At 34.1% G+C, this 21,335-nt stretch overlaps 1 protein-coding gene across 1 annotated transcript in view; it reads left to right on the top strand.

Annotated features, from left to right (window-relative positions):
* The first annotated feature begins 866 nt into the window (after positions 1–866).
* The window catches only part of SPDYA (speedy/RINGO cell cycle regulator family member A), a 29,173-nt gene continuing 8,704 nt past the window's right edge, over positions 867–21,335 (top strand). The window contains exons 1-5 of the mRNA XM_028099564.2: positions 867–920; positions 1,818–2,070; positions 4,247–4,305; positions 6,480–6,565; positions 11,559–11,730. Of these exons, the coding sequence (XP_027955365.1) occupies positions 903–920; positions 1,818–2,070; positions 4,247–4,305; positions 6,480–6,565; positions 11,559–11,730 (588 nt within the window). The 5' untranslated portion in view covers positions 867–902. The remainder of the gene's footprint in view (positions 921–1,817; positions 2,071–4,246; positions 4,306–6,479; positions 6,566–11,558; positions 11,731–21,335) is intronic.

Below are 21,335 nucleotides of genomic sequence, written 5' to 3' on the forward strand. Positions count from 1 at the left end.
CACCCCCAAGCCTGCCTAGCCCCTTCACCCCAGTTTGAAAAGCCTAATTTTTTCCATCTAGTTGTAAGGCTCCTCTTACTTAAAAAAAGATGCTGATGAGACCTCCAGCTGTCTCCCAGATGAGGTGGGTAGGAAAGAGCAGAAAGTTCTTATGCAAGTCTCAAGGTTCAATTTATCACCCATTCCTTTTTCTTTGGAGTTTGTAGCACCCCCAACCCCAACTCCGTAATTGCTTTCAATTTGGTTGGACCTTAGGATCTAAGAAGAAAGATGAGGGGAGGGGAGGAAAGTGAAACAGAGGGAGAAGAAGCAATTATAGAATCAATTGAATATAAGTTCCTCTGCCTAGTTCTTCATTATCTAGCCCTCTGCTGTCTAATATGTAGCTATTAGCTATATGTGGCTCTTGAGCAGTTAAAATGTGGATGGTGCAACTGAAGAGTTTTTACTTTTATTTACTTTAAGTACTGAAGGAATGTAAAATATTTTTTACTTACACACTATTGTCTTGGTAGGACTACATTTCACTCTAACTGTTGGAAATTTAGCAGCTGAATTGAGATATACTATAAGTGTAAATACACACCAGATTTCAAAGACTTACTTTGAAAAATAAAGTATGTAAAATATCTCATTTTTATATTGATTACATGTTAAAATGATATTGTAGATATACTAGATTACATAAAATATATTACTAAAATTCAGGTCATTTTCTTATTTGTACTTCTGTAATGCAGCTTTAAAAATATAAAACTACATATGTGACTCACATTATATTGGACATTGCTGATCTAGCCCTACTATATCCAATCTTACTTTCCATTCCTTCCTTCAGCAGGGAAGTTTCTGTGGGTCAGGAAGGAGAATCTGTACCTAACTCCTTGAACACCAAGGGAGGCATGGCCGCCTGGGTCACTGTGAGTCATGGATTTAGAGGTTCTCATTAGGGTCTTAGAGTAGTTTCCTGCTTTGCCTATGCTTACCTCCATTTCCTATCCTATAAATACTTTGACCACAAAAGTAATACTAACTGTAGTAATTATGTGAACTGATTACCACCAAACATGGTAGTGATTATGCATATTGTTAAATATTGATGAATTAACTTTGTTTCTAATTTTATTGGATTATAACACTGTACATTCATGTACACTTATAATCAGTCACTCAAATAATTAAAAATTAGAGTGAAAAATTTATGAGACTCCCTCCAAGCCCATATACCCTACATTTCTTTGCTAGAAATGTTTTTAACTTTTCAGTAAATCCTTGTTGAGTAAGTGAATTGTGTAACATATCAAGGAATTAACCAGTAAGAAAATATTTTGTGTGTGTGGGGGGGACTGTTTTCAGTATAAGACTTGGTATAATAATCATTTAGTTCTGGAAATAGTTTGCCTTGTTCTATAAAAAATTTGAAGTGGCATATAATAACCATATGACAAAATTATGTCAATAGAAGCAGAATTTAAAAATACTAGGAAAAAATACCACAAATAGATTATAGACTCAGCATAGTTCCTATAATTAACTTTCAAATTTGGTTTTGGGATCCCTAGTCATCAAAGCAAAATGGTATACAGGATCTTATTATTGGGAAGAGAATGTATATCAGTTACCCAAAGAAAGCATAACATTTCCTAGCACTGAATTCTAAAAGCAATTTCTTATGTGGGTCACTATCACAAATAACATTTTAGTAGCAAGTTCAGTAACATTTTATGTGAATGCATCTGGCAATGTCATCTGATTAGTTGTTTTTATATAGAAATGAACACGAGTGTGGTAAATAATTATACGTTTTATTTTTACAGGAATCTTGGGAAACCAAAATGAGACATAATCAGCTGTGTTGTGAGACACCACCTACTGTCACTGTTCATGTAAAATCAGGGTCAAATAGATCACATCAGCCTAAAAAACCCATTAATCTGAAGCGTCCTATTTTTAAAGATAATTGGCCAGCATCTGAAAAAAATGCACATAATAGCAACAAGTCTAAACGCCCCAAAGGACCCTGTCTAGTTATACAGCGTCAGGAAATGACTGCTTTCTTTAAATTATTTGGTAGGTTTAAAATATTTTAATAGCGATAATTGTAAAATACTTAAAAATGAGAGAATCTAAAGATCTACTTTATTGTTTTCATAATAATCAAAGAGGATGTTGTTATTTTCTATGTCAGATTTTCTGTCTCAGAAAATTTGTTTTTGTTTTAATGTTAGGTTTTTTATTTTGGATTGCTTTTGGTTTAGAAGTTCAGACTCATCTAGCTTCTGACTACTTAAGTCCAAGTGTCAAATGTGAATTCTGGGCAATTCAAGTTCATATCATGAGTTTTGGGTGACCTAAGTAAAATAACTACATAAAATCTCAGATGAGCCAATTGACCCAGTTTGACTAGGCCTGAGGTGTTTCCCAAGATTTTCAGTGCTAAAACTGAGCAAAGTGGGAAGATTGGTCAACCTCGATAAGTTTCAGTATTACATATGGGGAATATATTTTTTTAATATTTTATTTTTATTTAAGTAATTTCTTCACCCAACGTGGGGCTCGAACTCATACCCTGAGATCAAGAGTTGCATGCTCTTCCAACTGAGCCAGCCAGGCACTTCACATAGGGGGAATATTGTTAAAAATTATGCTTTATCATCATGCTCATATAATGAAATTGGGTTTAAATTTATTCAGATCACAAGACAGTGCTACTTTGCTGACAGAGTTCTTAAAAAAGAAACTTCTTTATATTCTATTAGCCAAGAAAGGGAAGATTTTTTTCAAGGTAAGGTAGTAAGGTAGACAGATTAAAGAGTAGGATAGATGAATCTGGTAAATATCTGTAGGAATGAATCAAGTCAAGTAGATACCATAGTCTGTTAGATCCAGGTGACAGGCAAAAGTGTATAAGAGAGTTGGGGACAAGAGTGCCCTACTCAAAAGACAAAAATCTTAAGAAAGAAAGAGAGGGAGGGAGAAAAAAGGAGGGCAAGCTGGTTAAGATTTATAGAAAACCAAAAAAGAAGATGAGATAAAGAAGGAAAAATGTAAGTAGTGTAAGTAGAAAAATGTTGAACTACCAGGATGTTCCCTGTCAAGATCTAGAATGCTGTTAATCTAAGTTTCCCTTTCTCTTCAAGACTAGTGCAAAACTATTACCCACAAACGTTTTTATTATTCGTAACTGATCATGAGAAGTAAGAGAAAATACCTGGCTCTACCATTAGTAATTTAAGAAATAGTTGGGTGCCTGGCTGGCTCAGTCAGTAGAGCATGCGACTGACTCTTGATCTTGGGGTTGTGAGTTAGAGCCCCATATTGGGCATAGAGTTTACTTTAAAAAAAAATGGAATTAAGGCAGAAATTAATTAGTCTAAGAAAATGAGTACTTATTCTTGGAACTTTCTGTATATTTGATTATATTGATATTTCTAGGACGTAAAAATTAGTATAAAGAAGTTATGTTTTGTTATTTAACTTAAAATGAAGGGGGGAATGGGAAAAAGCAGATTTTCTCAGTATATTCTGACAACTACTCATATTATAATATTATATATTTTAGCCTTTTAAAATTGAATAAGTGTTTTTGACCTACTTTTTGCATATTTTTAAAAGTATTTCTGTGGATCTTTTGTCATAATACTGTTTTTCCAAAATTAAGTGTTAATTATAAATAGCTAATTATGAATCTTCTTTATTTAGACATTTTCATTGATATTTGGACAATAGATAATTGGACAGAGATAAATAGGAGATGGAAAGAAGAATTCAAAACTAAAAATACCCTGGGATCTAACAGGAGAAAGTAGTAGAAAGAGTAAAATATATTTAGAAAACAAGTAATATTCATTCAGTCATTATTTACTAAAGACTGAGTTATCTTTTATCAGATTCCATTTCCACCAGTAAAGATTGATTTTGGAAAGTAATAAAGAGCTATTCTAGAGTTGCCGAAGACATCTTTCTCAAAGAGCTATTGGGATAGTCAAGAAACCAAACACTTCTAACACTTCCGCTCCAGTCTGAGCAAATCAGATGGGAAACCCAAAGTAAAGCAGTAGCTTTTTGTACAGTGCTTACAATGGTAAATATACCAAAGAAATGCAGACTACATTTTAGACAACACTGGTCCAGCCATTTTTGTTTGCTTTCTAAGCATCATTTATAATCCTCTATCTAGAAGTTAATTCTTCAAAAGGAAACATTCTGTTTTTAAAAGACAAGTCATAGCTATCTTTTGTTGTAGATGACGATTTAATTCAAGATTTCTTGTGGATGGACTGCTGCTGTAAAATTGCAGACAAGGTAAATTTGGTAACAGTGTAATCAGTAACTGCATTATTATGTTACTAGACCATCAGAACTTTAAAAAACCTTATAAGAATTTTCAGTCATATTAATTAAGGTTAGGAAAAGAACTAGCCTGCATTGCTTCTTCAAAGTGAAATCCTTACACATTAATTTTTGAAATTAGCATACGTCAGAGATTCACTTTATACTTGAGGAATTGTAGAATATTACTGATTAGATTTAAATGGCCTTAAGTCCATATTTGTTTGGTTGAAAGCAAGAATCAGTATAGACTTAATATGTTTTGATCAGAATTATTACCTCTTATCAGGCTGTGGAGAAAGAATATTCTGAATATTCTGACATTCATTCCACTAAGGAAGTCTATTATACATTTTAATATTTTGTAGGTAACTTAGATAAGCAAATCCCTATAATTTTGTAGAGTAAAATTAGTTTATTATGTTCTTTATTTAAGAATCAGTGTTTCATAAAAGATTATCATAGTGCTTACATACTAGGGACCATGATATTTCTATACTCTTTAGATTTAGCTGAACAGTTATGATTTTAGCTTTGTAAATGCCATCTTAGACCAGGTAGACATATCAGAAAATTCAGCTTGACTTCACATCACACTTAATTTTAATGTGCCAACCAATGGGAAAGGGATGAATGGAAGACTGGCTTATGATTAAATACTTATTAAGTTAATATTGATATGAACTTTTTTATTTCAAGCTTAAGGTAACAAAGGTAAAGTTGAGTTTGTTTTTTTTAATTTCGAATTTTGGAAATTTAATTTTGGAAAATTTCAAATATATATACCTTGAGGTAGAGAAAATAGAACAGAGACCCTCCATTTGCCTATCATGTTAGCTACTATAATCATCAACTCATGGCTGCTTGTTTCTTCTAATCCTTCTTCCCAAAACTAGATTATTTTGAAGCAAATCTCAGACATCCTAATATTTTATCCATAAATTTTTCAAGATTATGTAGTTCTAAAAGATGAAATCTTTTTAAACATATTCACAAAGTCACTAATATTTTAAAAAATTAACAGTAATGTCTTCATATAAAATATCTATGTAGATATGTGCCTGTGGAGTTAATAGTTTTCAACTTTAAGTGCATTACAGTAATTAAAATTGCTGGACAGCAGGGGGCAGTGTTTTTAAAGTGACTAACCAGCATACCATCTCTTAACACTATTTCAGGAGTTCTCTACTGAAAGTTACCTTGAAAACTTGGAATCACCTTTGTAGTCAATCCTATGAAGAATAGGATAAATAGGCATTTTATGAGAGGGAATCGAATACATCAGTACTATAAGTTGTTTTTAATTTGGACAGATAGGACCTGGCATAGAGTCCTAATACCAGTCTAGATACTTCTTTCTAATAACACATTTAAAACACTGTTTTCCAATGAAAATAGAGCCATGTAGTCTAATTTCTGGTTAGAAGTTATTTTTAAAAGGTTATTTTAAAAAGTGAGTATATGAAATTGCTAAGCGAGTAGATCCCAAGTGTTCTTAACAAAAAGGAAAAAAGATAATATGTGAGATGATGGACGTGTTGATTAACTTGATTTTGGTATTCATTTCATAATGTATATCAAATCATCACATTGTAAACTTTAAATATATACAACTTTGTCAGTTATACCTCAATTTAAAAATTGCCACCCTTCGATCAATAATGCCACCCTGACTGATCAGTCAGTCAGTCAGTCAATAAATAAAAAGTGAGTATGGATGTCTGTAATTAAGGAGTCAGGAAAAAGTTTTTGTATAGATACATGCATCAAGCCAATGTGGCAACATACTAACAATTGGTGAATCTATGCGAAGGATGTATGTTATTTGTTTTATTATTATTTCAACTTCTCTATGGATTTGAAATTTAAGGTAGAAAAAAATTGGATTTTGGTTCAAAATATATTGGCAATAATAAAATTTATTATTTATCTTAATCATGATAAATGGTTCAGAACTATTTCTCACCATTCACGTGGATTACAGGAAGCCGAAAAGTAAGGACCCAAATAAATAGGTAATTCTGTAATAAAGATAAGTAATGCTTTATTGTTTTTAGCTTATTATTCATCTCAAAGATAACTATTTTAAAGCTGTTTTACTTATGAAAGCAAAACATTAATATTAACTTTTACTTTTTTCCCTATAGTATCTTTTGGCTATGACCTTTGTTTATTTCAAGAGAGCTAAATTTACTATAAATGAGCATACCAGGATAAATTTCTTTATTGCTCTGTAAGTATGCTTTCTACTAAGTGATTTTTGTGGTTCTTATTTGTAATATACATGATACCTTATTTAAAACAGGCTGTTTTAGGGCGCATGGCTGGCTTGGTTGGTAGAGCATGCGACTCTTGATCTCTGGGTTGTGAGTTTGGGTACCACATTGGGCATAGAGCCTACTTAAAGAAATAAGTAAATAAAGTTAACATTGTAACTCATAAAAAATAAAACAGCCTTTTTAAAACCCAATATATATCTTTGAATAGGCCTTTATAGATAGAAGATATACTTTTTTACTTTAATAGGATATTTTTATGTTTTCACTGATCTTATCCTGCTGTGTGCCTAAGATTTGTTAAGTATCCCACTTAAGTTTGTATTATGCATTTTACATTTTTCAGAGTGCTCCATATGAATTATCCCAAATTCGCCTCTTTTGGACTTAGATATGTTTTAAAAGCCAAAATACTCTCAATATTCTCATTGAAATTTCTACTAAATTTATAGTTAAAATCATCATCATTGCCCTTCTACATTAAACAGCTTGTGAAAACGCTGTGGACAAACTAATTGTAGATTTATGTCTATAACATAGAAGTTATTCATATCATGGGCGCCTGGGTGGCTCAGTTGGTTAAGCGACTGCCTTCAGCTCAGGTCATGATCCTGGAGTCCCAGGATCGAGTCCTGCATGGGGCTCCCTGCTCAGCGGGGAGTCGGCTTCTCCCTCTGACCTTCCCCCCTCTCATGTACTCTCTCTCTCTCATTCTCTCTCTCAAATAAATAAATAAAAAATCTTTAAAAAAAAGAAGTTATTCATATCTGATACCTTTAGTAATAACTGTTTTACTTAACACACTGAGCTTTAACCAAGGAATATAGTTTGTTTTCCAATTCTTCCATTGACTTTGTATTAGACAGTTCATACTGGCCTTGTGATCTATTAAATGGTTTTAATAACATGGCTTTCTGGATAAGTCAGAATTCTACTAGAAACAATGTAGTTTAAGAAAATCTATCTCAATCTCAAAACGTTTTCTACCCACTACCTAGATATAATATTGCAGTTGGAAATGTATGAATATAATTTTAAGGACTTAACTAGGGAACTACATATAAAAATACTTAGGGTGAATAGGACAGCTGTTAGCACTGATGAGTAAGTTTTAACTCAAAGTCTTTAATTCAAACTCAAAGTGTGATTCAAGGAATAGGACTGGAAGAAACTGATCTCTTCCTGTGTTCAGAAGACATATTTCCCCGTGCATGAGGAAAAATGAACTCTATAACATTTGTGATGATTACTAAATTGTGGGACAATAATAGTACTAGCTAATACTGAATGTTATATGCAAGATACCACAAAAATGTTTTTTATAAGCTCCTTGAATCTTCTCTATGAAATACATTATTTAATTATCTTCATTTTACAGATGGGGAGATTGAGACTTAGGAAGATAAGTACTTCCCAATCTCACGAAAGTTAGTAGCGGCAGAGCTGGGGTACAAATTCAGATGTGACTTGCCAATGGCCAAATTCAGTGATTAGCCACTGTTTAAATGTCTCTTTAGTATTATATTATATCTGTATATTGATACAATATCTATTTTGTAGTTTTTCCCCACCTGAAAATTAAAAACAAACCAAGAAGCTTTAGTTTTAATTCTTACCAGATTCCTGAAATTGGACTTGTTTGACGTTTTAGTAATCTTACCAGTAAAGCACTATATCAGTTGACAATATGCAGTAGTGTGTGCAGTTGTGTTGTATGTTGTATAATAAGTTCCATGTTAAAAATAACATGGATTATAATTTCCATTTTATATCTAATCGTACTTTTTATTTAGCCTGACTCAATAGTTCTCAGTAAATATTTTCTCAGTTAGCCGCAGTTCTAACTCAAGTTCTTTTCCCTTCTATATATTCTTGTAACACTCTGAACTTATATTGTCATGATTCCATATTCTCTTGTACAGTTATTTGTCTCAGACTTAATTGCCTCTTCTACTTGACAATAGGCTTCTTAAAGGCAAGGAATGTGTATCTAACTTTTATTTTGCATCCTTTAACATATGGTTGTTCTTAATTCTTTATTTGGATAAACATAATTAACTGTTATACAAAAAAATGGACTGTGCTCCAAGAAAATCTATTTCAAATTAGAAAATATATTTCAAATGAGAAAACAACTTACATGTGTACAATATGGATATTTTATCACATTGAGCCTGAAAAATTGTTAATCTAGAATAGAATCACAATGTAGTCCTGATTTCATAGTACCATAGTACATTATAGATTTTCTGTTTTAGTCAACAAGCATGAAAGGGGCCAACCTCTGGCTTCTATCTACCTTTTACTAAGAACTATCAGGGATACCAAAGTATGTAATTATGTAATTTCACAGAGGACATGATTTGACTCATATAACTGAATGGGTTTAACCATGAGGTGCTTTATGTTAAGGTAATATTAAAATATGTACAGTTATTTTAAGGGAGGGTAAAGTAATATTTAGGTGCTAATTCTATATTAATGTAACTAAATTGAATATGCATATAGTTTTTTTTAAAGGACATAAGAGGGTATACAATTAAAAGTAAGTCTTCCTCATATCCCAAGATCTTAGCATTCTTTCTCAAGGACAACATTTCATGTATATCTGTCTAGAAATAATTTTCTATACATGAACCAGTGTATATATCACCTGAATAGAAGTGTACTATATACTTCTGTGCCTTTTGAAATCTCTAATATGAAACATCTACAAAAGGAGTGTATGGAGTGTGTATATGTGTGTGCATTAAAGAAAAAGCGAAACAAATACTCATGTACCCATGACTCAAGAAGAGAACATTGCCAGAATCTTAGAAGCTCACAGTACACAATTTCCCAGATAGAGCCCCCTTCCTTCCACAGGTAGTAATTTTCTTGATATTCTTTATTCTATGTATACACCTCTAAATAATATATTGTTTAGTTTTTCCTGTTTTTAAGCTATATGTAAAATAGTCATGTTCTCTGTTCTTCTGTAACTTCCTTCTTTTGCTTTATGATTTTAAGATCCATTAATATTGATATGAGTATCTCTGGTTCATTTTTGCTGCAGAATAATATTCTATTGTTGCTTATATATTTGATTTTTTTTTACTATCTTGTCTTCATGTCCCACTTTTTCTGTTTCTTCTTTCCACTCCATTTTTATCTTCTTTCTGATTGAAATTTTTTAAATTTTTATTTTTGATACTTTTTTCCTCTACTTGTTAGAAAATTATGCAGTCTATATCTATTCTTTTAGCAGTTATCCCAGTTACTTATTTTTTTTAACTTCAAAGTTACCGGTTTATAATAAAAGGATGTAACTCAGGAAAAGCCAGATGGAAGAGATGCATAGGGCAGGATATGGAAAAAGGGCATGGAGCTTCCATACCCTTTCAGCACATCTGATCTCCACATGTTCATCCACCAGGAAGCTCTATCCCAGTTATTTTTGATCAAGAACCTTAAGCATTTTAACTCCAGTCACCCCCTTCTCAACTTACATTCTCTTGTCTTACAATTCTGTGGTTCTACATGAAGCCCTCCAGAAACTTAAGAGACATTATTACTGTTGTTTATACACTGAATATTTGTTTAGATTAACCCACATGCTTACATCTTTGCTTACTATTCCTTCTTGCATCTCAAACCTTCCACTTGGGATCATTTGCCTTCCTTTCTTGCTGCTTTTGAGACCTTTTTTCCTTTGGTGTTTGTCTATTTCAGCATCTTCACACGTCAGGATCGGTTTCTGTTTATGGTGCCTTGTTCTCTTACGTGTTTTGTAATTTTTTTATTGTAAGTTGCCTATTTTTCTTGGAAAGTCATCTGTGGGGTTTTCATTATTTCCATTGGGAAATCTCTATCCTTATCTCTGTTTCTGTGTTATCTAACATGTCTTTTTCGTTTGTTTGTTTGACTGCTTTTAAGATTTTCTCTTTATCACTGGTTCTGAACAATTTGATTAGGATGTGCATTGGTGTCATTTTCTTTGAATTTTGTGCTTTGGGGTTCATTGAGCTTATTAGTATTTTTATAGTTTTCATCAAATTTCAAAATTTTTCAGCCATTATTTCTTCAAATATTTTTTTTTGGCCACCCAACATCTGTTAGGGACTCCAGTTTCACCTCTATTATTTTTGTTTCTTTTTCTGTGTGTGTTTCATTTTGGATAGTTTATATTGCAGTCTTCAGTGCCCAAATCTTCTTCTGCAATATTTAGTCTATTAATCCCACTGTATGTATTTTTCATTGTACATGTAATTTTCATCTCTAGAAATATAATTTGAATGTGTCTTCTTATCTTTTTGAATATCTGGAATTAATATAACTTTTAATGTCTGTTATTTCTAACATGTGTCAGTTTTGATTGATGATTCTTTTTATTATGGGTCATGTTTTCCTGCTTCTGTGCATGCCTGATTCCCCTCAAGTATTTAGGAGGATACAGATTCCCATATGTATATAAGGAAACTACCTGGGTGTAGGGAAAAACCATAAGAAATGATTAGAGGGAACAGTGCCTTACATTTACCCAGGGCTGGAAATAGTGCCTGTTCCCACCAGCCAGACTGAAAAAACTCATAATTCACAGGATATTGAGTACTCAGGAATGTCTTGCCTTAGTAGTGGGGAATAATTAGCCCCAGTCTGAACATTGCTCCAGATCCATCTAACAAATCGTTAAAGCAAGACCTGAAAGGATTGGACTGTTTCCAAGTAACTTAACTGCATCCCAAAACAAAGCTCAAGATTTATAGGAATACAAAACTATCCAGAACTCAACAAGGTAAAATTCATTGTATTTTTATATTTAACCTGCATTTCTTTAATTATGAGTAAGGTTGAACGTCTTTTATGTTTATAAGTGATTGTGTGTGTGTGTGTGTGTGTGTGTGTGTGTGTGAACTGCCTGTTCCTGTCCTTTTCCCATTTCTTTTTTGAGTTGTTGGTCTTTTTTGTTAGGTATCTGGCTAATACAGTTGAAGAAGATGAAGAAGAATCCAAATATGAAATTTTTCCATGGGCTTTAGGGAAAAACTGGAGAAAATTGTTCCCTAATTTCTTAAAGTTAAGGGACCAACTCTGGGATAGAATTGACTATAGGGCTATTGTAAGCAGGCGATGCTGTGAGGAGGTAAGATTTTTTAAGTACTTTATATACGTAATCTCTGTTTTCTCTTTATGTAATTTCCCTTGTCTTGTTTTTTAATGTGCTTCTAATATTTAATTTTTTGTATATGTAAGGGTAGACTGTTAACCCTAATAGTTACCATGAGTACAACTTGTATATTACAATGCTGATGTTTTAATTTTATACCACAATAATTAAAAATTGTCATTTCTGTTTTTCAGAGCAGCCTACTTCTGTAGTAAGTATTTTTGTTTGTGTTTATCTAGTCTAAAAGATCACAAATATATTGGGAAAGAACAGTGTGCACATTCCAAAATATGTTAATAACATTTGGAGCTGAATAATAATTTCCATTAAATAAAGTTTGTGAAGTTTCAAGTTCCCAAGATTGAAATGCAAACTGCATGGTCTAAAATTTAAATAAATTTAAATATGTTAAAAATCATACCTTTTTTCACATAGAATAATACATAAAGAGTTTCTTTTAAGATAAAACAGAAAGACACTAAAAATTAAAAGATGGGTTATTTTGGGAAACAAAAGCAAAAATGAACTATTTGGACTCCATCAAGATAAAAAGCTTTTGCACAACAAAGAAAATTGTCAACAAAACCAAAAGACAACCTACAGAATGGGAGAAGATAATTTGCAAATGTCTTATCAGATAAAGGGCTAGTATCCAAAATCTATAAAGAACTTATCAAACTCAACACCCAAAGAATAATCCAGTCAAGAAATGGGTAGAAGACATGAACAGACATTTCTCCAAAGAAGACATATAAATGGCCAAAAGACACATGAAAAGATGCTCTCAACATCACCCGGCATCAGGGAAATACAAATCAAAACTATAATGAGATACCACCTCACACCAGTCAGAATGGCTAAAATTAACAAGTCAGGAAACAACAAATGTTGGTGAGGATGCAGGAAAAGGGGAACCCTCTTAACAGCGCTGAATACAAGCTGGTGCAGCCACTCTGGCAAACAGTATAGAATGTCCTCAAAAAGTTAAAAATAGAGCTACCCTATGATCCAGCAATTGCACTACTAGGTATTTACCCAAAAGATACAAACATAGTGATCGGAGGGGGTACCTGCACCCCAATGTTTATAGCAGCAATGTCCACAATAGCCAAACTATGGAAAGAGCCCAGATAGCCATCAATAGATGAATGGATAAAGAAGATGTGGTGTGTATACACACACACACACACACACACACACACACACACACACACACACACACACACACAATGGAATATTACTCAGCCATCAAAAAGATGAAATTTTACCATTTACAACGACACGGATGGAACTAGAGGGTATTATGCTAAGCGAAATAGGTCAATCAGAGAAAGACAATCATGATTTCACTCATATGTGGAATTTAAGAAACAAAACAGAGGATCATAGGAGAAGGGAGGGAAAAATAAAACAAGATGAAACCAGAGAGGGAGACAAACCATAAGAGACTCTTAACTATAGGAACCAAACAGGGTTGTCGGAGGGGGGCGGGTGGGAAGGCGTAACTGGGGGATGGGCATTAAGGAGGGCACATGATGTAATGAGCCCTGGGTGTTATATATGACTGATGAATCACTGAACTCTACCTCTGAAACTAATAATACACTATATGTTAATTAATTGAATTTAAATAAAATTTAAAGATAAAAAAACAAAATGGGTTATTTTATCTAATGTTCTGGTTTTCAGTAAAGAAAGAGTTAATGTTTCAAACTAAAGAAATATTATTCTAGAGTAGAAAATTAATGGAAAGCAGTGATCATTGTAAGCCAGTACTGGTTCAGTAAAGTTTGGTAAATGTGAATTAGATAATGCTATAATTAAATGAAGTCATATCCAGTTAAATGATGATAGGCCAAAAGAGCCAATTAATGGATTAGTGTCAAACTTCAGGGAATACTTTGAAGGTGTGTCATAGAACTCTGCCCAGAATTAACCTTCTTAATTATATTTATTAATGAGATGAAGATATTAGAAAGCATGCATAATTGTGGATTGAATTAAGAGGATTGTTGAATGTTGGGGGAAATGAAAGGATTCAAAAATAACTTAGAAGATTGAATAGCAGGCCAAGTTTTTTCAGGATTGAATTCAATAGAAAAATATGAAAAATTGGGTGTGTATACATTCCCCAAATTAACGGATCCTCATTAAAGGATTTAAACAACTCATTCCAATTATAGAGCATTGAAAGAGTCCTTTATTGCTATTTTTTATCACCACCTCCCCAGTGGATAATTTGTGCACCTGTGCCATTCTTGGACATGATAGTAGGCCTTATTTGAACACTCTGATTTTTTCAAAGTAAACACTTCAAGCCCCATGGTACACTCAGCTAAAAGCATGGAGTGGGTACCAGAGGCAAGAGGCCGGGATAGGTAATGTTCACCTCATGGCAGATTTCCCACCCACTCCTAAGAACAACTTGCATTATAACCGCAGCAACTTAATTTACATGATTGGAGCTGGGATTACTTCAGTGTTGGCATCAGACTATTAAACAGCCAGGGAATGGTATGGCTTAATGGCGTATGTGTAAAAGACTAAAAAGTTTCAGATAGCTGTAAACTCAGTTGTGTAATGGGATCAAAAGAAAAGTTTAGTCTCTCAAGGCTTCAACACTGACAACAGATCTCTCCCCTAAATCTAGATGTGCATATCAAATTTCCTATCCATATTTCATTATCTAGTAGATACCTCAGACTTAACATGCTGAAAATCCAGTTTCTGATTCCCCCACATAGACCTCCAAACTTACTCCTCCTATAATCTTCTACATGTTCATAAATCATAACTTGATCATTCTAGTTGTTCAGGCCAAAAAAACTGTTGCCCTTCACTTCTCACATCCATACCTTAAGAAAATATCTAGCATCCTACCATTTCTCACCTCCTCTACCATTAAGCCCTACTTTGATTGTCCCCTCTTGCCTCAATTATTGCCATAACCTTCCAAGTAGTCACTCTTATAATCTCTCTCCTGCAGTCTATTTTCACACACCAGCCAGACTAAATCTTTTAGAATAAGTCAAATCATGACTCCTCTACTCAAAAGCCTCCAGAGGCTTCCCATCTCACATAGAGGAAAAGGCAAAACCCTTATCATGGTTCTACCTGGTCCACCAACTCTTATCTCTTTTACTTCATCTCACTTCCCTCCAACTACACTGGCCTCCTCGCCATTCTTCAAACACAACAAGGACATTGTCACCTCAGGATTTTTTTTTTACCTGGAATGCTTTTCCCCCAGGTATCAGTGTGCTTCACTTCCTCCTTCATTAAGGACTCTACTTAAATATCAACTCAGAGAAACCTTTCCTTACCACTCTGTATCTAGTAATATCTCCCAGAATTGAATAAAATCGAAGAGTCCAGAAATAAACCTTCATTTTTGTGTTCAATTGAATTTTGACAAGGGTACCAAGAAAATTCAATGGGGAAAGAATAGTCTTTTCAACAAATGGTGCTCTGACAACTGGATATCCACATGAAAATGAATGCAGTTGGACCCCTATTTCACAACATATATAGAAGCTAACTCAAAATGGATCAAAGACCCAAATGTAAGAGCTAAAAATTATAAAGCTTTTAAAAGAAAGCATGGGGATAAATCTTCCATTATCTTGAATTACATTTCTTAGAGATGATACCAAAAGCACAAGTAACAAAAGAAAAAGATCATCAAAATTGAAAACTTGTCTGTCAAAGGACACCGTAAAGAAAGTGAAGAGACAAACCACAAAGTGGGAGAAAATTTTTGCTAATTATCTGTCCAATAAGGGACTTATATCTAGAATATATAAAGAGCTCTTACAACTCAACAATAACAAGACAACTCAACTTTTAAAAGGGCAAGGATCCGAAAAGGCTTTTTGAAAGAAGGTAAACAAATGGGCAAAAAAGTACATGGAAAGATGCTCAACATCATTAACCATCAGGGAAATGCAAAATCAAAACCACAAGGAGATATCACTTCACAACCACTAGGATGGCTATCATGAAAAAGACAAATATAACAAGTGTTGGTAAGGATTGGAGAAAATGGAACCCTGATACACTTCTGGTGGGAATTTAAAATAGTGTGGTTGTTCTGGAAAACTGTGGTAGTTCCTCAAAAGGCTAAACAAAGGGTTATCATACAACCCAGCATTTCCAGTCCTCGTTATATACACAAAAGAAAAGAAAGCTATGTTCACACAAAAACTTGTACGTGAATATTCATAGCAGCATTATTTGTAATAGAAAGTGAAAACCCAAATGTCCATCAACAAATGAATGGATAAACGATATTGTATAGCTATACAATGATATATTATTTGGCAGTTAAAAGGAATGAAGTACTGTTACGTGCTACAACATGGATGAACCCTGAAAACATTATGCTAAGTGAAAGAAGCCACTCACAAAGGACCACATATTGTATGATTCCATTTAAATGAATGGTCTAAAATAGACAAATCCAAAGAGAAAGTAGATTAGAGGTTGCCAGAGGCTGAGGGGAGGGAGGAATGGGGTGTGATTTCCTTTTTTATGGAGTGATGAAAATATTCTAAAATTGGCTGTGGTAATGGTTGTACAACTCTGAATATACTAAAAGCCATTGTATTCTTTAAGTGGGTGAATTGTATGGTATTTGAGTTATAGCTCAATAAAGCTGCTAAAATAACAAGTAGTACCTCCCACTATTCCTCTGTATTCCTTTTCCCAGTTTTCTTCATAGCACTTAACCATCATATAATATACTCTGTTTCACCTATCTTGCTAATGTCTATTCCCCCTGCTAGAATATAAATTCCAAGAGGGCATGATCTTTATTTTCTTATTGTACACCCCCAATCCCTAGAACTACATGCCACACACATAGTAGGTAGTCAGTAAATACTGCTGACTGACAGAGTGAATGGAATTTAAAGCTTGCAATTCTTTTTCATACCTTCTTATCCATGTAGTAAAACAATAAACTATAAAATTTCTTCACTAGGCTGAGTTAGTACTGCCTCTTACAACAGGGGCACATAGGTAGATAGGCTTTCTTATGGCTGTTCCAACCAGGTACGGTTGAATCATGGTGGTATATAGGAAAGGAAATTACCTAGACTTTATCCTGTTCTCTTAACTATTCATTTAACAGCTAACTTAGGAGTAAGACACTTAAGTTCAGTGTTGTGGGGGTTGTTATAAAGAAGTATTATATCATCCTTGCACTGAAGTTTGATGCATTTAAGTGGCAAGACGTATTGTTAGAAATTTAGTTAAGTATTCTATGCGTTTGTTATTGAGAGCCAGGTATTGACATACTGCCAACCCATTTCTTTAGTCTCATCCTAAAGTAAGCCCAAGTTATGATAGTATTTACAAACTGGTTTACAATAATAATACTTTACATTTGCATTATGCTCTACAAATTCATAAATATTTTCATGTAAATTATCTTATCCTCACAAAAATACCTGTGATGGTTGTAGCATTCTCATTTTACATCTGATGAGACTGAGGACTGAGGAGGTTGAGATTTACTCAAGATCATACATCAACTAAGTGGTAAACCCAGAACTTCACATTTAATGACTTCCCAGTGTTCTGTTTTCTCTGACAGCTAGCTTCCCACTGCTTATATTGGTTAATTGGAAAACACATTTGTGTCTATTGTGTTATTTTCTCTCAGGAATTAAATAGCATTTAAAAAAAAAAGGACTTAAATAGCATAAGTATTCTCTCCATTTTTCTGATGAATAAACTGGGGCTTAGAAGGGTTGTAACTTCTCCATGGTCATTCATTTAATAAGTAGTAGGGCCAGGTAGTACTTAAAGTTGGCAATCTTTCCATTATATACCACTCTCAAAAAACTTATTCTCTCCTTTCAGATAGTATGAATTTTTTAATTTGTCTCTGTTTTTTAATGTTGGTTGCTGCAAAGAAGCTAAGAGCCAAGTTTTATGCCTAACTACATTAATTCTATCACCCTTTACTACCGGCATGTCTGCTTTTTCCCTTTAGCCAAAGTTTCCCTTTTGGGTCCTAGCTTAATGAATTTTTTTTTTTTTTTTACTTTTTTCAGCTGCCTCAAATCCTTTTTTGGAAAGAGATGAGGTATGATTATATTGAAAAATATATGTAGGGCTTCTCCAGAAAAGAGTAAAGACAATTTCCCTATTTATTCTGATCTTATTATCTTCTTACAATCAGTTTACCTTTTTGGACATCAGCTCCTCTCAGGTGGAACATATTTAGATTGATGATAGCTTAATTTCTAGATTGGTTCACAGATTATGGAATATGCCAATCTGATGAGAAAGAGACTCCACTTCCAGTCCCTTTATGCTTGATGGAGGGTAGCAATTTTATCAAGAGGAAGGTTTTCTCTGTTCTTATTATGTACTCTGGCCTAGATGGCACAGTATCATCAGAGCTGATTTGTTTGATTTGCTACTATTTGATTCCAGGTTAGAATTTAGAAAGCAGAGGTGTGATATAAACAGAGTTTTGAACAAAATAATCCAATGACCGTATGCAGCAGATATCCAATATGGGGAAGGTACTGGAAACTGTTAAACTTGCTATAGTTCAGGAAGGAAGGTGTAAACCTAGTGCTGAAGATAGCGATGCCAAAGAAAAATCAATGTTATGAAATTATACTTGTCATTACTTGGTGACCAGTTGGATATAGGGCCCATGGGAGAGTGAGCTTTCAGAGCTTCAAATCTGTAGAACAGAAAGGGTGATGGATTCCATAATGGAAATAGGAATCACTAAAGAAACAAACTGGTTTATTGGGAAAATAAGGAATTTGGTATCAGACATATGAATTTAAGGCGATATTTGGATAAGTGAATAGTCAACATGTATGAGTTAAGTATGAGTCATCACATATAAGTGATGTTTGAAGCTTGGTAGAGTAATAAGACATCAAGGTGAACATAATGTTAATACTTTGGGAGCACTTGTCAGGTACTGTTCTAGGTACTGCATATGTGTTAACTCACAATAGTTCTTACAGCTAGCTAGATAATCCCAGAAGAGGAAACAGGCACAGAGAGGCTAAATGACTTCTCTAAGGTCACACAGTTAGTCAAGCAGCACACTAGTATTCAAACCTAGGCAGTCTGATTCCAGAGTCAGTTTTGTGGTTGTTTGTTTTTTTTTTTTAAGATTTTATTTATTTATTTGACAGAGCAGCAGGCAGAGGGAGAGGGAGAAGCAGTCTCCCCACTGAGCAGGGAGCCCGATGTGGGACCCGATCCCAGGACCCTGGGATCATGACCTGAGCTGAAGGCAGACACAACCGACTGAGCCACTTAGGCGCCCGAAAAGTCAGTGTTTTTAACACCTACACTATACTATCTCTTGAGATCAAAGAGAAGTAGAGTATATAGAGAAAAACAGGGCCAAGTATTAAATTTTGGAACATCTGTCAAAGACACTAAAATAAACCACTAAAAATGACAGAATAAGATAAAAACTAGGATAACATTTGTAGTAGATCAAGTGCTATTAATGCTTCAAAGAAGTTACCTTCAGGGTACCTGGGTGGCTCAGTTGGTTAATCGACTGCCTTCGGCTCGGGTCGTGATCCTGGAGTCCCGGGATCGAGTCCCACATCGGGCTCCCTGCTGAGCGGGGAGTCTGCTTCTCCCTCTGAACCTCTTGCCTCTCATGCTCTCTATCTCTCATTCTCTCTCTCTCTCAAATAAATAAATAAAATCTTTAAAAAAAAAAAAAAGCGTCTGCCTTCGGCTCAGGTCATGATCCCAGGGTCCTGGGATTGAGCCCCACATCAGGCTCCCTGCTCCGTAGGAAGCCTGCTTCTCCCTCTCTACTCCCCCTGCTTCTGTTCCCTCTCTCGAAGTGTCTCTCTCTCTGTCAAGTAAATAAATAAATAAAATCTTTAAAAAACAAAACAAGTTACTTTCATAAATCACAGAATTTGAGGACTGTAAGTGACCTGTTTTCTCATTATACGAAAGATACCTATAGCCCAGAAGATTATGTAATTTGCCAAGGTCATAGAACTAATAGAATTAAGACCAAAATCCTACTTTCTTGACCCTCTTACAGTTTTCGTTGCAATTTGCTGTTATCACAATAATCTAATATTTGTATGTATAAAATATATGCAAACATACATTTAAAAGTACACAAGCATGTGTCCATGCATTTTTCTAGCTGGGTTAGCATTTAGAGAGACATACCTAGTTTGTTATACAAAGAACGGCTTACTAAACCTATTTTGTGCCCTTTGCTTCCTATTTTTCTCTGCTTTTCTCACTAGACTTTGCTACAGGATTCTTAAAAAAATCATGTTGGAAGTTTATGTCAGTGGCCTCTAATTCTTAATTATTTTCATCATCAATAAGAAATATACAATGACTACATAATATTGTGTGGAAGGCATTTGATAGAGAGGTGTTTAAGACTATTCCTGCCCAGAGGACTTTCAGTAGATTGGTCACATTCATAAAAAGATGTATCTGAGTACTAGACACATGCTAAAGTCCTAATGTAGCATTAACAATAAAACAGTACAATCTAAAAACTGAAGTTTTTAGAAAGGTGGGACTTATGCTTGGCATTGAAGGAAAAGCAATACTAAGACAAAAGGGAGAGGACGTTCCAGAAATGGGAAATAAAGATGTACAAGTGTTGAGGAAGAAATAGATAAATATGGAAGGAATAAGAAATTCTGATACTCTACTTTCTCACTTCAGGTAGCTCTGAACCTAGTTTTATATTGTTATGGAAATATTTATTGTTAGAATTAATATCTTTACATCTACTTTCAAAAAATTATGTTACTTTATTACATGTTTGTTGAAAAATTTTTTGAAGGATTTAAGAAGTGGATTATAAAATAAATTCAATCCTAAAATATACTTTAAAAAATCAGCATAGCTAGCATTCTTTATGCCATTATTTGGGGGGAGTCCACGGGTACCCTGTTTTCTAAGTGGACTGGTCTCAATCTGGGGGTTTAAGGTTTTCATTTTTAATAACAAAAGCCTTCTTTCCAAGCGAAATTTTATACACAATCCCCTAAAAATTGGTCTTCCCATAGTCCATCCTGGGACCCCTGATATAGTCTATGAAAACTCAGAGCTCTTGAAACAAGTTGAAAATCACTGGTTTAGGCATTAATAAGGCACTGCCTAACTAACAAATTGCTACAATTCTCATTTACTTTGATCATTGATAACGGCAACTAAACATTTTTGCTTAGAATAACATTCTAACACTCTGCTTAGAAATTTTAGACCTCATGGGGTCAACATATGTAGGTGTATTTCCCTACTTTGACTTCTTAAATGACTGTCATTTGCCAGCTGCTTACTATGTGATAAGGATTTTACACATTTCTAACCCTCCTATGAGGCAGATAGTATCCCCATTTTAAATATGAAGAAATTGAGCCTCAGAAAAGCTAAGTAACTTGCCCACTATCCTACAGCTTAGTAAGTGGCAGAGCCACGTTAGGGAACTAAGGCTATCCTGACTCAAAAGGCGGTATTTTATCTAGCCCAACATGTAGCAATGAATCTTAAGTGTTTTATAATTAATTCCTCATCTAATTCTTGCAAAAACCCTC

The sequence above is a fragment of the Eumetopias jubatus genome, unplaced genomic scaffold (genome assembly GCF_037043125.1).
Source record: "Eumetopias jubatus isolate StellerSeaLion01/CBP00866 unplaced genomic scaffold, mEumJub1_p1.0 scaffold_9, whole genome shotgun sequence".
Lineage (NCBI taxonomy): Eukaryota > Metazoa > Chordata > Mammalia > Carnivora > Otariidae > Eumetopias > Eumetopias jubatus.